The 17,245-nt window shown below is 47.5% G+C and overlaps 1 protein-coding gene across 2 annotated transcripts; it reads left to right on the top strand.

The window, feature by feature from the left end:
* The first annotated feature begins 3,719 nt into the window (after positions 1-3,719).
* On the top strand, positions 3,720-15,504 carry NUDT17 (nudix hydrolase 17). 2 transcript variants are annotated; one of them, XM_060260256.1, is made up of 8 exons: positions 3,720-4,170; positions 5,787-5,909; positions 7,256-7,439; positions 9,602-9,627; positions 10,054-10,146; positions 11,910-12,008; positions 13,267-13,403; positions 15,247-15,504. In XM_060260256.1, exons 1-8 carry the CDS (start codon positions 4,096-4,098, stop codon positions 15,407-15,409), a joined length of 900 nt encoding a protein of 299 aa, XP_060116239.1. In that variant the 5' UTR covers positions 3,720-4,095; the 3' UTR covers positions 15,410-15,504. The 2 variants fall into 2 exon arrangements, with proteins under 2 accessions (XP_060116239.1, XP_060116230.1); XM_060260247.1 differs by having other exon boundaries at positions 3,740-4,170; positions 11,910-12,013; positions 13,272-13,403.
* Positions 15,505-17,245: the final 1,741 nt, after the last annotated feature.

Genomic DNA, 17,245 nt, shown 5'->3' with positions numbered 1-17,245 from the left:
CTCGAAGTGGTATTTCTGTAGATGCCACGTGTCAGGGCTGGGTTAGTGGTCCCTAGCAGCACAGGGCATTCTGGGGCTGGGAGTGTTGACAGGCCTTTTTGCAGGTTAGTCAATAGGACCCAGTTTGTCTTTTTGCCTCTTTGGTATCTGGCAAAGGGAGCTTTAGACTCTCAAAAGCTCATACCCTGGAAGTCTTGTTGGTCTTCAATGTACTACTGGACTTGAATCTTGCTCTTCTACTGCAGCCCAACAGGACAGCCCACCTGAAACAAAACGTGCTTTTATGTGTCTAACTGCATCTCTTTCAATACTGGTCTCTGCTGTTTAGTACCTGTTTTTTTTTATAAATCACTGTCTTTATTTTTTCCCTTTGTTGCCAATTTGGGAAGCTTGGGTGTGCTGCCCTTAACAATCTTTCATATGAGTCATTTTTGAAGAAGACTGCAGATTTATACCCCACCTTTCTCTCTGAATCAGAGACTCAGAGCGGCTTACAATCTCCTCTCTCTTCTCCCCCCACAACAGACACCCTGTGAGGTGGGTGGGGCTGAGAGGGCTCTCACAGCAGCTGCACTTTCAAGGACGACTCTTGCGATATCCATGGCTAACCCAAGGCCACTCCAGCAGCTGTAAATGGACAAGTGGGGAATCAAACCCAATTCTCCCAGATAAGAGTCCACACACTTAACCATTACACCAAACTGGCTCTCCATGAGCTGCCCAGTTGTTCTTCAGCCTCACCCCCATGCATCTCTGTGAATGAAATCTCTTGAGTTGAGGAGGAAGCTGCCATTTCGTTTCACCAGCTTGCAGATTTATTATTTTGAACGTTCCTGCCTTCTTATTCAACATTAAAGAGCAAAAGGAGCTTAGAAATTCTTTAAAATGATCCGTGCAGTGCCAGTGAAAAAGCCTAATCCAGTAAAGCAGGAGTCACTCAGCGGCTGAGTCTCTGAAGTTGACTTTACCAATCAAGCAGATTGAGAGGGAAGGAGGCAGCCCTTTAGATAGCCCACCCCTTCGCCTGTTTAGATTTTACAGGCCAAAAACAGCACTTGGAACAGTGCCCAGGACAAAACTTTTTTTTTTTTACTGTCAAGCCACAGTGAGTTTCTGGAGACCCCACAGGCTTTTCAAGGCAAGAGACATTCAGAGGTGGTTTGTCATTGTCTATCTCTGCATCACAACCCTGCATTTGCTTGGTGGTCTCCAGTCCCATCCAAATACTGGCCAGGGCTCATCCTGCTTAGCTTATGAGATCTGGTGAGATTGGGCTAGCCTGTGCCATTAGCAAGACATCTGCAGAGTGAGTTTGGGGCACTGGCTGAGCAGCTGTTGAAGTTCCCAAACACTCCTTGTAAACATAATCACCCAGAGCAAGTTTTGGTGATTTAATCTAAATGCTCCCCAGATGCAGATATAAATAGGCATATCCCACATATTCCAAGAGGGGTTCTGATTGGTGTGCCAGTTACAGTTGATTAAAAGCACCTTGGTCTGCAGATGACACGAGCTTTCATGTGGAAAGCTGAATCTGAGTGCAAGGGAGATCACAGCAAGCTGGATGGAAGCGCAATAGGTCAACACCAAAGCCCCGCTTATTTGCTGTTCATAGCTTACCATGCCCCTTCAAAGTGAATGCTCAAACCGTAACAAAAGCAAAGCAATTAAAAACAATGTTAAGACTGTATTTTATTACTTCTTAGCCATCTTTTTAAACAGCACGCAGCAACAGCAACATACAGTATTTGATCAGTCGGGAACAAAGATGTTGACCTAATTTCTACCTTATGAGTTTGTAGCTTTGGTAAGTTTTGAATTGGTGTCCTGCCAGCTCATGCTGTCTTAGTCACTGCAACAAAGTTTCTCTAGTGTTTGTATTTTAGTTCCTTGAAAACATTGGCTGGGAAACCAAAATGGTCTCTAGCAGGGGTTGTTTTGTAGAAAAATAGGTGGTGGAGCTCATCCAGGGATTGTTATGCAGCTGCACCTACTATTTAGTGGACAAGGTGGGAAGGAGGAGGTGGAACTGTCAGAAAGGTTCAGGAGCTGCACTCTTCTGAGCTCCCGCTGAATTCAAGGCCTGGTCTCTAGGAACCGTTTGTCACAGAAAACCAAGAAGCCCAGAAACTACCGTTCTTCCTAGGAGTATCCCAAAGGGTATTTGTCTTGGAAAGGTGACCTACCCAGGGTGTGAGGAAGGAGATGCAAAGTGAGGGGGGAGGGAGAATACAAACTGAAACATACTCCTTGCTCACGTCAGCCTGGGTGTATTACCATAGTACAAGATGAAGCCAGCGTGCTGCTAAGACTGCCATTCCTACTGATTTGTGGTCAGCACAAGGTCACTTGATTTGAATCCAATACTGCAGGATTTGAAAGTACATATGGTAACTGTGTTGCTCTAAAGTAAGAGGCTAGGGGCATCTTTAAGACCAACAAATTTGTGTTCAAGGTCTAAGCTTTCGTGGGTACACACACACTTCTTCACATGCAATGAAATGGGAGGAAACCATTCAAACGTATAGACAGGGTTGGGGGGAAAAACAAATTAGCATAACATGATGCAGCCATTTTGAGACAAAGCAGGGACAACAAGCCAAGTGCACAGGGTCAACAGCTGTATGGATCCAATTCAGGGGAAACCATTTGATGCACTGGCAGGGAATTGTAGTGTGTGTGGGGGGTTTGGTTTGCCAGATCCAGGCTGGGAAGCTCCTGAAATTTGGAGCCTGTGGAGGATGAGGACTCAAGTGACACAAAATCTACCCTCCAAAGCATCCATTTTATCCAGCGGAACTGATCTTTAATCTGGGGATAAACTGTAATTCTGGGGGATTCCCAGATCTCACCTGAAGACTGGCACCTCGATCTGAGGCTTGTCTCGGGGTTACACTTGAATTTGGGGTCTCAGGCAAAGCATCTGAGAAGTTCAGAAGGAATCCAGAATGGTTTTGAGCAAGTAATGGAAAATTTCAGGCTGTGGCTGTCACAAAATCCTAACTTTAAATCAGGACTTTTGGGTGAAGGGCTTGGTTTAGTTACTGATTTAAACACTTTGTGCATTTGCCCAAAATTCATTTCTAGCTTTGCTAATGTAAAAAAACCACCTTTAAAAAAACCCATCCTTACAGGGAACCCATTTTTCCCCTAATTACTGTAGCAAGCAGGTGCCTTTAATATTGCTTCCTTATGACAGCAGTTTTGGGTGCAGCCTGAAACCCAGTTTGCACCAGGCGAAAATGAATTTCCTTAGTCTCCAAAACGCCTGCTTAATCTCCATTTTCCAGATTTTTTCCAGAGGAGCTTCTATTGTCCTTCAAACTCTCCCCTTGCCTTCTCGTCCCCCCCAAAAAAGAAATCAGACTGTATGTTAACATTCTATGCTGGGCTTTTTTTGAGCAGGAACGCAGTTCCTGCTGGCTTGGTATCAGGGGGCGTGGCCTGATATGCAAATGAGCTCGTGCTGGGCTTCTACAAAGGCCCTGCGCAAAACATTGGTGACATAAGGGGTGTGGCCTAATATGCAAATGAGTTCTTGCTGGCTTTTTCTACCAAAAAAGCCCTGATTCTATGAAACCTGAAATCTTACAATTTGCTTTCAGATGAACCTAAAGGCGTTTGTCTGGACGAACTCTGACTTTGTGGCCTCTTAAGATTGCTATAGGCCTTGTCTGCCAAAAGAGGGCTCTCTTTTCTTTCCCCCAACCTATTTCTGTCCCTCTGTGGTTCTTCCTCCGCAGCTTGAGGAAGGAATACACGGCGCTTCCCCAAACACAAAGTTGTGTTTCCTGTAGAAGCTTTTCCATGCGCTCTGAGAGTCCGTTCTCTTGCCCGGAAAGCACAAGCAACTGGCAAGGGAGTATTTCACACACAACGATATCGCCTATTTTTGCAAAGGCTCTCCCGCGACGCTCCAATCTGGGTGCTGCAAACAACCCTGTGGTGAGCGTCGCATGAAGCTGCCGGAGCGGCTGGCTCAACTAGCAGGAGGGGCCCAGGCAGAGTTTCTGAAATCAGCCTGCAGCTCCTGCCTGCGGGGCTGATGCTTTGCCTGCTAGGAGGTCTCTTGCTCGGGTGACGAAGGGCGCGAGGATGGAGAACTTCCGCCGAGTGCTGGTGCATCTTTCCAAAGAGAACAGCTGGCCGCAACGAGGCAAGTTTCAGCAGGTACGAGCAAAAGAGGGGGCAGGGTTGCCAGCCTCCAGGTGGGGCCTAGAGATCTCCCGACATTTCAACTGATCTCCCGATGACGGAAATTGGGCCCCTCGGAGAAAATGGCTGCTGAGGAGGGTGAACTCTGGAATTTATCCCTTTTTACTTTTTTTTTTAACCTGTGTGGAAGGAAGTGTGTGTGCACCTGGAAGTCATGGCCAACTCTGGTGACTGACCCCTACTGGGGGCCAGGAGGATATTCAGGGAAGTGACGATACAGCCTGCCACTGCGTCCCAGTGCTGGTATTCCAAGGAGGTCTCCCATCCAAGTACTTTCCAGAGTTAACCCTTCCCTCACCAAACCCAATTCTCCCTGTGCTTCACCCCCAACTCTTACATATTCTTTTTTCCAGGACGGGAGGGCACGAAGCAGAGTTCAGCCTGTCAATATAGTTGAATTGGAGAATGGCTTGGACTGGGGTCTCTGCAACTCTGAGATTTATTCTTTATTTACTTCATTGGCACCCTGCCTTTCCCCCCAGTGGGGACATCAGTTTCTCCTTGTTTTTATCCTCACAACCAGTGTTCCCTCAAAGCTGCAGAGGCTTGTGAGCAAAAATTCTACTTTGTGAGCTACTGGCATTAAAGTTGTGAGCTACTCCATAGTGTGCTCTGGGGTCATCCTTCCTGAGCTAAGACAAAAATGTGTGAGCTGAAGGCTAAAAATCTGTGAGCTGGCAACCCTTGATGAGATTGTATTTTTTTAACCAGCATCTGCAGAGCTATCTCTCTTCACTAATTGTGGCCACCTCCATATGTGGAGAGATCTCTGATTTCTTTATCCTGAATACAAGTCCTTGCATGTAATCGATTTATTGACTGGGTAGTTGAGTTTTTACCCCACTTCTCAGCTAATGATGGTAGCAGCACATGCTTGCATGGTGTCTTTTGTTTCTCTCTGAGCCAAAGGCACTCTCCTAGGTCACCCTTCCTACCTGTTCTGTTCAAGCACCCCGCCACTCAACTCCCAGCTGTAACACCTTAAGGGGGCTTCATTTTTGGATCACTCAGGCTCAGTACAAGTGCTGGTGGGGGTCTTGAAAAATCTGTCCTGAGCCAGACAGGGTCTTGAGTAGGCAGGCGGGTTAGAACAGATAAAAGGAAGTACTTCTTCACCCAAAGAGTAATGTAACACATGGAATTCACTGCCACAGGAAGTGGTGGCGGCTATAAGCATAGCCAGCTTCAAGAGGGAATTGGATAAACATATGGAGCAGAGGTCCATCAGTGGCTATTAGCCAAAGGTATAGATGGAGCTCTCTGTCTGGGGAAAGTGATTCTATGTATTCTTGGTGCTTGGGGGGGGGGGCAACAGTGGGAGGGCTTCTAGTATCCTGGCCCCACTGGTGGACCTCCTGATGGTACCTGGTTTTTTGGCCACCTTGTGACAGTGTTGGACAGGATGGGCCATTGGCCTGATCCAGCATCACTTCTCGTATGTTCTTCTGCATCTAATTCCACACTCTGGTTTCTTTTCTTCGCCTGTGGAGCCCAGCCCAGATCCTCAGACTATTGTAAGAGGCAACAGATTATGGAAAGGTCACTTGTCCTTTTCTCTTACTGTCTTCTAGAGCATCGTTGGTCACTTCTGTGCAGCATCACAAGACAGCTTGATGGTGAACTGTGGCCTGAACCAGGACCAATTCCTCATTTCGGATACAGAGTTTGCCGGCTCCACGCAAGTCCTTCTGCAGGTTAGTGGAAGGGGAGAAAGGCAGTGACTCCGTAGCCAGAGCAGAAGCGGACTTTTCTTGGGAGGGCGGGAGGGGAACCTTGTCTGATCAACCTAGGTTTTCTCTCCATTAAGTTGCATGCTAATTTGCTGTTCACCTATGTAGAAGCATCTGTCTCTATATATGTACTGTTAACCTGATTTCCAGTGTATCTGAGGAAGTTTGCATGCACATGAAATCTCACATCTTGAATAAAACTTTGTTGGTTTTAAATTCAGGACTTCTTTTGTAGCAGGAACTCCTTTGCATTTTAGACCACACACCCCTGATGTAGCCAATCCTTCAAGAGCTTAGAGTAGGCCCTGTACGAAGAGCCCTGTAAGCTCCAGGAGGATGGGCTACATCAGGGGTGTGTGGCCTAAAACGCAAAGGGGTTCCTGCTACAACATTATTGCTTCAGGTCTAAAATAAGGAGCAAGAGCTTAATCCCTGCTCCTCTTTGCCCCCACCTGAGGTTGCGGAGACACCCCAGCTTTGTTTCTGGGTAGTCTGGTTTTGCGGCTTTGCCAATAGATGCTTGAGATCGCCAACTAGTAGAAGGACTGGGGGGCGGGGCTTGAATTTTGCAAGGAAATTGGTCTTGGGGTAACATCCTAGAGCAGTGGTGTCAAACATGCGACTCATAAGAACATAAGAGAAGCCATGTTGGATCAGGCCAATGGCCCATCCAGTCCAACACTCTGAGTCACACAGTGGCCAAAAAAATTATATATATACACACACACACATATATATATATACACACTGTGGCTAATAGCAACTGATGGACCTCTGCTCCATATTTTTATCTAACCCCCTCTTGAAGCTGTCTATGCTTTTAGCCGCCACCACCTCCTGGGCCAGATCACACCCCTGTAGGTCTCCTTTCAGGCCCACTAGCTTCCTTCTCCCTCTCTGTTTCTTCCTTCTGTGTCACAGCTTGCTTTGCCAGGATTTCTCAGTCACTCAGAATCTACAGAGCAAAGCCTCTATTTTCTCCATTGGCTGAGGTTCCTCCCTTGGGGAGGAATTGGGGGAGAGGGAGAGCTTGCTTTGATAGATTATGCAATATTGCAAGAGTGCTAATACTTTAAGCATGTTTTATTTTAGGGTTTTTTTAAAAAAAAATCTTTGTGCTTGCCTGTGTCCTTTATAAAGTTTATACTTCTGCTTCCTGGCATTACATTTTATGACACACATGGCTCGGCCTGGCAAGGTCTCATTTATGTCAGATCCGGCCCTCATAACAAATGAGTTTGACACCCCTGGACCTAGAGAAACTCTCCTCTCCCTTTTTGGTGCTTATTTCTGGAGGTTTCCTTCCACAGAGGCCCCCCTTCTGCCCCATTAAGCATTTGAGTGATGTCCAAGCCGCTTCTCTTCCTGTGGAGACTCGAGATCGAGGTGTGGACGTGGGTGTGGCCATCCTCCTGCAGTCCGCCTGCCGGAAGGTTTTGTTGACACGGCGCTCCAAAAACCTGAGCATCTTTCCCAACCTCTGGGTCCCTCCAGGTATATTCCAAATATTAAAGCAAGACTCTAGTCCTTTGATTGATCAAGTAGCAGGTGATGCAAAAGAAGAAGACTATAGATTTTGATACAGTCGACCATCAGCTGCTGATTCACCGCCTCGCCGACATAGGGGTAGAGGGGCTGGCCTTACAATGGCTTTCCTCCTTCCTCATGGGTCGGGGACAGAGGGTGGCAATTGGGGGTGAGCGATCCCAGAGGCGCACACTAGATTGTGGGGTGCCCCAGGGAGCAGTTCTCTCCCCGATGTTATTCAACATCTATATGCGCCCCCTCGCCCAGATTGCCCGGAGATTTGGGCTGGGTTGCCATCAATATGCAGATGACACCCAGCTCTATCTACTAATGGACGGCCGGCCCGCCTCCGCCCCGGGGAACCTGGACCGGGCTTTGCAGGCTGTTGCAACGTGGCTCAGACTGAGCGGGCTGAAGTTGAACCCAGCGAAGACAGAGGTTCTCCAGGTGGGTCGTGGCACTCTGGGGAAGGAAATATCTCTCCCGGCCTTTGACGGGGCGCCACTGAAGACGGCGCAACGGGTGAAGAGCCTGGGTGTTTTACTGGAGCCTTCATTATCAATGGAGGCCCAGATAACAGCCACTGCCAAGTCAGCATTCTTTCATCTGAGGCGGGCGAGGCAGTTGGCCCCTTTCCTAGAGCGGCAGGACCTAGCGATGGCGATCCATGCGACGGTCACCTCAAGACTGGACTACTGTAACGCTCTCTACATGGGGCTGCCTCTATACCGGACCCGGGAACTGCAGCTAGTGCAGAATGCAGCAGCCAGGCTACTACTTGGTCTTCCAAGATGGAGGCATATACGGCCTGGGCTGCGCGGACTGCACTGGCTGCTGATTGTATACCGGATCCGGTACAAAGTGCTGGTCATAACCTTTAAAGCCCTATATGGCCAAGGACCGACCTACCTGAGGGACCGTCTCTCCCCATATGAGCCCCAGAGAGCACTGAGGTCAGTAGGCAAAAATAAACTGAATATCCCTGGGCCGAAAGAAGTAAAACTGCAAAGCACCCGCACTCGGGCCTTTTCCGCCGCAGCCCCACAACTCTGGAACCAGCTCCCAGAGGAGGTGCGGGCCCTGCGGAACTTAGATCAGTTCCGCAGGGCCTGCAAGACCGCCCTCTTCAAACAGGCGTTCATTAATGATGGTACCAATGTTTACTGCTAAATTAATAATGCTTACCGCCACTGTTAGTCTAGGAATGTTTTAATCACTGATTGGTTTTAATGTGTTCTTAATGTTTTATTATTGTATTGTTCATTTTAAATGTTGTAAGCCGCCCTGAGCCTGCTCTGGCGGGGGAGGGCGGGGTATAAATAAAATTTTACATTACATTACATTACCATGCCCTTCTCTCTGAATCAGAGTCTCAGAGCGGCTTACAATCTCCTTTATCTTCTCCCCCCACAACAGACACCCTGTGAGGTGGGTGGGGCTGAGAGAGTTCTCACAGAAGCTGCTTTTTCAAGGACAACTCCTGCAAGAGCTATGGCTGACCCAAGGCCATTCCAGCAGCTGCAAGTGGAGGAGTGGGGAATCAAACCCGGTTCTCCCAGATAAGAGTCTGCACACTTAACCACTACACCAAACTGGCTCTATCTCCTGAGACCCTGGAGAGCCACTGCCAGTCAGAGAAGACAAGGATTGTCCCAGGTAGACCAAAGGTCTGATTCAGTATAAGGCAACTTCTTGTGTGTTCAGAAAAACACACCTCACACACACCCATTTCCATGGTTTCTCCATCTTCCATTCAGATGGACAGCCATGAGAAAGCCAGCTAAGTGGTTAGAACAGGATTTAAGAGGCAGGACTTCAGATCTACACTCAGCAATGAAACTCAGTTGGTGACCACAGTTCAGTCAAAATGAACCTCAGTTAGTTACCACAGTTCAGTCCATCTCTCTTTTGGCTTAATTTGCCTCATAGGGTTGTTGTGAGGATAGAAGATGGGCATGTATTCTACACGAAGCTCCTTGCAGGATAGCTAGGCTAAAAAGTTACATAACTGATAAATAAAATAGGCCAAGAAGTGAACCTGAAGTGCCTAAGACTAAGTGCTGGATTCTAGAAAAAACCTTCAGAACTGACAGTTGCAGCAGAGCTTAGACATTTCTCTTGTCTTTCAGGTGGTCACATTGAACCTGGTGAACAGGTAATGACTCACATTGCCAGAACTGCTTTCCCATTTGGACGGGGAGGGAAGGTAAACAGAATAGACTCAGAAATGGAAGACTTTGTAAGACAGGTACAAATCCATATGGCGTTTTAGTAACAGAACAGGAGTTCAGCTTCTGCTTTAAACTGTTCCAAGTTTCTAGCCCTCATGGAAGCTTGTAAGCATACATCTACTAAAAGCATAGAAAGCCTGACTGATTCAGCAGTTGGGTTTACAATTATTTATCTTCCTCCCTCTCCCGTTCTGGTGCTTAACTCCTAAAATCAGAGGTGTCCATGACCGCTCAAAGTCAAGTCATATTTTCCAGTGTGTAAAGCAAGTTCTGTGGCTCAGCCCTGACTCCTCTCACCTTGCCCACCTGTGTTCCAGGATCTTCTCCAACCTGCTTTTTCTGGTCTGTAGTTGCTGGATGCTGGCTTGCGAGAACTGCAAGAGGAGATGGGCTTGTGCCTGCAGAACGGGGAGTTCTCCTGGCAAACGCTGGCCCTCTGGGAGGTAAGGCATTCCTAGTTGGGGTGCTGGAGGGGAAAAGCCGTGGGTCAGTGGAAGAGCATCTGCTTGCTATGCAGAAGGTTCCCAGTTCAATCCCTAGCAGCTCCAATTGAAAGGGTGAAATAGCAGATAATGTGAAAGACTGGAGATTCTGGAGAGCTGCTGCAATACTAATCTTACTGGACCAGTAGTCTGTCTTGGCATAAAGCACCCTTGTGCATGCGTTTACCTCTTGGATGGGCCATGGCTTAGTGGCCGAGCATCTGCCTCACATGCAGAAAGTCCCAGGTTCAATTCCTGACATCTGCAATTGAAAGGTTCAAGTAGAAGTTGATATGAAAGACCTCTGCCTGAAACTCCAGAGAGTGGCTGCCCACCATCAAGTAGACAAAGATATAATTCATTAGTATTTATTTTTTATTTATGTATTAAATTTTGCTTTTAAGCTGCCCTCTCCTGAAAACAGGGCTCAAGGTGGCATGCAACAGTAATAAATGTACAGCTCTTAACAAAGAAAACGAATATTCCCAATATTAAATAATACATAAAAATAGAATTTATGGGACTCTAAGCTGGTCTGATGGTAATGGATTCCTGGAAATATCATTGCCTCATAGAGGAGGGGGCTGGGGAAAGAAAGAGGAAAGGCAGGCTAGATGGAGGACCGTTACTGTCCTCAACCAGACACAACTATAAGGCAACTCTATGCATTCAGCAGGGGGGTAAAATTTCTTGGGCTGTAGTTTCCCATTTCCCTTGCCTGGAAAAACCAGCAAGGCCGGTTTGCGGCTATAAATTTTGCAACCCCGGTAATAAGGGGGAAGGAAGGTGGCCGTGCATCCTTGGGACAGTCATTCTCTCTCTCAGCCTAGCCTACCTTGCAGGGTTGTTGTGAGATTAAAATGACTTCAAAGCTCTGAGCAGCTGCAGGGGCTCTGAGATGTGCTCTTTCTCGCATCCGGAGAACCAGTCGCTGGGCCTATTAAATGGGTCCTTTGTTTTCATATGATTTTGTGTTGGTTGTCAGGAGAAGCAGAGAGTCTGTCTGAGGGCCCATGGATGCCCTTGGCCTCCCTGCTTCCTAGCAACAGTGCTCCTGCAAACACCCAGTGTGGGTGCAGTGGCTGGCATGTTGAATTTAATGGAGAGATCTGTGTTCAAATCCTCACTCAACTATGGAAGTGGCTCTTGAGGGATTCGCTTTTTCTAAGCCCTGCCTGTTTCAAGGACTGTTGCAAGAATAACAGGACAAACCCAAGAGCCAGGTGAGCCTTAAGAAGAAGACAAAGACCGCAGATTTATACTCTGCCCTTCTCTCTGAATCAAAGTCTCAGAGCAGCTTACAATTTCCTTTATCTCCTTCCCCCACAACAGACACCCTGTGAGGTTGGTGGGGCTGAGAGAGCTCTTCCAGGAGCTGCCCTTTCAAGGACAACTCCTGCGAGAGCTATGGCTGACCCAAGGCCATTCCAGCAGCTGCAAGTGAAGGAGTGGGGAATCAAACCTGGTTCTCCCAGATAAGAGTCCACACACTTAACCACTATACCAAACTGGCTCTCTTAAGATGGAGAAAGGCATTACAGTGGGAAGGGGACATGACCAAAAAGGCCCTGTCTCCAGTCACTGCCCACCTCTGTAGGTAGGCTCCCAGAGAGCAGGGCTCAAAAGGAGGATCTTAACCCGTGAGCTGGATGCTGGGGGAGGAGGCAGTCCTTTTAGCAGGGCCTTCTCTCACTGCTGCTACTATCTCTCCCATGATTCCACAGTCTGTATACCCTCCCATGCTGAGCAGAGGCTTGCCCAAGCGCCACCACGTAGTCGTCTACCTCCTGCTGCTTTCTCCTGAGAACCACCAGCAGCTACAGGTGAGGTTACTGGACCTTTTGCAAAGGACACAGTTTGTTCCTTTGTTCTCCTGCCGAGGATCAGTGCCTGTTTTCTCCTGCTCGCTCCCCATTTAAGCCCCAGCCCTTGCATGGTCCTCTGGCTGGCTGTGCCCTTCCTCTCTCAAAGGTGCAATGGCTAGGGACCCTGGGGAAAGAGCTGAGCAGGGAAGTGTGGCAATACAGGTGAAGTGTCTAGACGACATCATAGCATTGGGGAAGTGTTTTCCCAGGGACTGGGACAAGAAAACAGAGCCTGTCCCTCATCAGCAAGGACGGGTGGTGTGAATGGAGTAAGTCTATGGAGAAGTTCGGTGCCCAGGGCTTCCTTTTTGAAAAGTACTGGGGCTAGGCCTAGCCTTGCCTGATCTCATCTGAGCTTGGAACCTAAACAGGGCTGGCTGTGGTTGGTGCTTGGATAGGAGATCACCAGGGAAGGCTCTGTGGAGGAGGAGGGCCTTGGAAAACTACCTCTGCTCATCTGTTGCCTTGAAAACCCCACAGTCCTGCGGTCACCATGACTCAGTTGCACTTTGACAGCACAGAATTACAATTATTATTATATTGGGGCTCAAGCCTGCCTGGAACTCAGGCACTGGATCCTTTCTTCTCCCTAAACCTAGAAGTGCCGGGTGCTTGTTGTAGGTTCTGGGGAGTAAGAGAAAGGCACTCTTTGTATGCTCATAGGTAGTCTGGGAGGAAATTCTTTGGGCCTCATAGGAATAGACTAAAGTTGACATAAGGCATGAATAACATTTGAAAGCCACTCTGGGCTGTAATTCTCAATGGGTACAGTCTGACAGCTCTATCCATTGGCATCTTTCTGCTTGATGTACTGGAAAATAAGAGCAAAAAAGTAGTTCAGTTTTAGATGAGAAGTCCCAGGGAGGACTCCATTGGGATAACTGCTTTCCTGCCCAATGTCCCTTCTCTGAAAGAAACTGATTAGAGGAAAGACTCTGGCTCAGTGGAAGAGCCTCTGCTAGGCATGCAAAAGGTCTGCAGTTCAATTCCTGGCATCCCCAGTTAGAAAGACCAGTTGAAGGTTATGTGAAAGACCTCATTCTTGAGATCTGGGAAAGCCACTGCTAGTGAGTGTAGACAGTACTGACTGCGATGGCCTGATTCAGTATAAGGCAGCTTCATGTGTGCTTCTGAGAGAGTATCTTGGAGCAAGAAGTGTGTATAGTTTGTGTGTACAGGGTCTGTTGCCTTCCCTTCAATTGGTGTAATGTTTCAGATGAGATTTAAGCCCGATGAGGCTGAAGTGAGTGCATACGCGTGGCTGGAACCCCAAATCCTGGCTTCTGTTGCTGCAGCGGAGGATGGAGCCGGAGACACAAAGAAGGTAGCAGATGGTCTCCCGCCAGTTGTCAGGTATGCTCATGATTACAGGAAGCCAAGTGGGCAACCAGTCTCCCTACCAGCTTGCTGACAAATTAGAAATAATGATGGACAGTGCAGATTCTTGTTGCACTGTGCTATCATACCATGAAAGGAATAAAGGCTCTAGTCCTTGTGGTTGGAGAAAAATGGACATGCAGTTTTCATTTTAAAAAAACCACTATCTTCCAACTTTTAGAAAACAATGAGGGACCTAGCATAAGTATGCACCATTATATATTTCTCAATTAAAGAACAGCTTTTTTTAATGTGAACACTTAATTCAGAATGTATTGCTAAATGTGTGTTTTAAGTCAAGATATTTGGGGAGCTTCATACCGCCATCATCTAAGGCTGAACATTACATTCAGATCTTTGCAGTCTGCAAATTCTGAGTTTAATGTGTCTTGGAAGGGAAAGTGGCACTGTTCCCTCTGATGTCCACCCCACCCCCACCCCAAAAAAGAGCAGTTCACATCCTAAGCAGAAAAGAACTGCTGTAATTTTAAAATGGGCAACAGGCCATGCAGGACCTTGCACGGCTCCAGATTGCTGAGCAGGGCTTCTTGTGTTAATGAGCACCTGCTCATGCACACACCTGAGAGGGAACATGACATAGCCCAGAGATGGCCAAACTGCCGCTCGGAAACCTCATGTGACTCTTTCACACATATCGTGCAGCTCTCAAAGCCCCTATTGATCAGCTTGGAGAAGGCATTTGTATCTTTAAATCCCTTGGTCAAGCCAACTAACGTGGGGGGCTTGGAGAATGCATGCAAAGTTAAAGTTACTTTCTTTCCACCCCTCCCTCCCCCTTCCCCATCTATTTCCTTCTTTCCGCTGTCACATTCTCCCTCTGACATTCATGTCTTGTGGCTCTCAAACATCTGACATTTATTCTTTGTGGCTTATATTAAGCAAGTTCGGCCACCCCTGGCATAACCCAATCTTGTCAGATCTAAGAAGTTAAGCAAGATCAGTAATGTGAAGGGGGACCACCAAGGAAGGCCTCTGCTTCTCATATGCCTTGAAAGGCCCTTGCTGGGCTTGCCATAAGTCAGCTGGCTCTTTATGTACATGGTGTGCTTGAAAGATCTTAGATTTGTGCTATTCAGCAATTCAGGGAAAGCGTCCAGAGTTTCTGCTTTGCCTCATGACAGGGTTCTCCAAATTTTGAGTGCCAGGTGGGACAGACATTAATTAATATCGGAGCTGGGCATTTCAGTCTCATGTTGAAACTGTGCATTTTCAGAAAATGCATATGTGTGAGTTATCTACTGTAAGAGGAGTCCCATCCCTTGAGTTTCTGCATGGATAACTGTTTGGGATATGTGTGTTGTAATTAGAAGGAAGCCAAGAGTAATGTATCATGCATAGATGCAATGGACAGACTCTTCTAAAGGTGGGCAGTTCTGCTTTATCTTTGTAGTTGGAGTGATTAAATGTGCTAATCACATCCAGTGCACAGATAGGCCAGAATTACCCACTTCCAGCAGAAGAAGGTAAAACCCAGGACAATGACTCATGCAGAGATACATTAGGCAGAAGCTTTTAACAGTCAGCAATTTTATTCTGCTTTGGCAATCACTGAATGTTCTTAAGACTTTGGACATGACAGGAACTCAATTCCAGGAGGGGGTGTCTTCTGTGTGCCCCTGATGTGTGGGGGCAAGATAAGCACCCTTCTCCTTGTGCCACTGAGCTGGGGTGGTTTGGCTGGAGAACCAGCCCTGAGGATTAATATCAGTCAAAGGAGGGAAGAAGTGCTGCATGCCTGAGCCCCGCCCCCTATTTGTAGGGCTAATCCAGGATCATCTTCTTTTGCTTTCTGGGCTAGGATCACAGAACTACAGCACAGCTCAGCAAAGACTGCAGTAATCCCTACCGCAACGTTCCTCAACACTGCTCCCCTGCAAGGCAAGGATGTGGAACGTGTCAGCACTGGGACCAAGTTCGCCCTTCGACTCTGGCTCAGCACGTTAGCACCACAAACAGAATGAGAAGGAAAGCCGATGGATGCAAGTTTGGAAAGATAAATGGCAACCGGACAGTATACTGAAACATCAGTGACCAAATTAAACATGTTTGGCCCCTATGCTTTTGACAGTCTCTTGCCACGAAAAATCAGCTTACCTTGTGTATTTATGACACGTTCCCAGGGGGAATTGCGTTTTTCATATGTACAGCTGCTGAATATAGAGGATATGGGCCATCAGGGAGGTAATGATATTGAGAATACAGCAAAGGAGTGGAATTTAGTTGGGGTTCTGTGCAGAGGCCCTTATCTCTGTAACTGTGCAAAGAAATTAAGATGCTGTGTCTTTACAACACTTCTTTAAGTGTGCTGTTGGGTTCCTGTGAGTGGTGGAGAAAAGACAAAACATGTTTGTCTATTTGTTGCACTTAGTATACCACTGTTTGGTAATCTCATCAGGAAAGGCACCCACTGGCTTAGGCTTCTCTGACCTTTCCTCGTAGGGCTACTGGTTTTCAAACAATCCCATAGAACAGGCTATCTCAGTGGAATTCTCTTAGATCGGGGTGGCCAACAGTAGCTCTCCAGATATTTTTTTGCCTACAACTCCCACCAGCATGGCCAATGGCTGGGGCTGATGGGAGTTGTAGGCAAAAAACATCTGGAGAGCTACCATTGGCCACCCATCTTAGTTAAGAATGTAGGAAGAGACCTGCTGGATCAGACTAGTGGCCCATCTAATCCAGCATCCTGTCTCACACAGTGGCCAAATGGTTCCTCTGGATGGCCAACAACAAGGATCAAAGACCTTCCCTTGATGTGACTTCTTGGCTCTGGGATTCAGAGGTTTAGTGCCTCTGAATGTGGAGGTTCCCCTCAGTCACAATGGCTAGTAACTATTGATAGATGTTGATAAGTATCCTAAGGAACCCGAGGCCATGATCCCCCTGGCCTGGACTTACAGAATCATAGAGTTGGAAGGGATGTGCAGGATCATCTAGTCCAACCCCATGCAAGAAATTCACAAATACCTCCCCCTAAGTTCACAGAATCAGCATTGCTGCCAGATGGCTATCTAGCCTTTGTTTAAAAACCTCCGAAGGAGAGCCCATCACCTCCTGAGGAAGCCTGTTCCACTGAGGAACCACTCTGTCAGAAAGTTCTTCCCCATGTTTAGCTGGAAACTGGGAAGGTAATAGACTCTCACGCTGTTAGGAGTCCCTTCGTACTCAATCCCATATTGTCTTCTGTCCTCCATCTGAAGGGAGCTCTGACTCTCAGCTCATACCCCGAAATCTTGTTGGTCTCAAAGATGCTACTGGACTTGAATAGAGCTGTTCTACCACAGACTGATATGGTGACCTTATGAACTGTCCTCTGCCTATGTAAACCTCTGGCTCTTTTACCAAAAATTAAGCGTTTCATTGGTCACACTTCAGTCTTACACTTCTTCCACAGAGCTCTACCAGTATGTCTCTCCTCCCCACCCCACTAGACTAAACAGCTTCCACATGCAGGGGGGGAGGGGGAATTACAATTTTTTATCTATTAAGGTCACCCCGTAGGGACTTAACTCCCTCAATCAAAAGTATGGCCTTAACTGGGGCCAACTCATCCTGTATTTTACCCCTTGTTTCTAAACTAATTCAGTGTGATTCTCCAATACCCCATCCTACCAACCCTGGCCCAAGGACACCCAACACGTAGCATGGTTTCCTGAGCCAAGGATGGCACGATCTATACCAAAATGTCAATTCGTTGCATCAAGCTTTCCTGTTGCACCATATGCAGCAAAAAGACAGATCACGGGTTCTGCAGCAGGTGGGGTGCCACAAGAGAGTGGCAAGGTTTGCATCCCCCC

Source organism: Heteronotia binoei, chromosome 1 (genome assembly GCF_032191835.1).
Source record: "Heteronotia binoei isolate CCM8104 ecotype False Entrance Well chromosome 1, APGP_CSIRO_Hbin_v1, whole genome shotgun sequence".
In the NCBI taxonomy this organism is placed as follows: Eukaryota; Metazoa; Chordata; class Lepidosauria; order Squamata; family Gekkonidae; genus Heteronotia; species Heteronotia binoei.
This window is presented reverse-complemented; position numbering and strand designations above follow the sequence as displayed.

Excerpts from the sequence above, each read along its gene's own strand:
- NUDT17 (XM_060260256.1), top strand. The coding sequence starts at position 4,096 with ATGGAGAACTTCCGCCGAGTGCTGGTGCATCTTTCCAAAGAGAACAGC. Across the intron at positions 4,171-5,786 it reads AACGAGGCAAGTTTCAGCAG|AGCATCGTTGGTCACTTCTG; the intron begins GTACGAGCAAAA and ends ACTGTCTTCTAG. Across the intron at positions 7,440-9,601 it reads CAACCTCTGGGTCCCTCCAG|GTGGTCACATTGAACCTGGT; the intron begins GTATATTCCAAA and ends CTTGTCTTTCAG.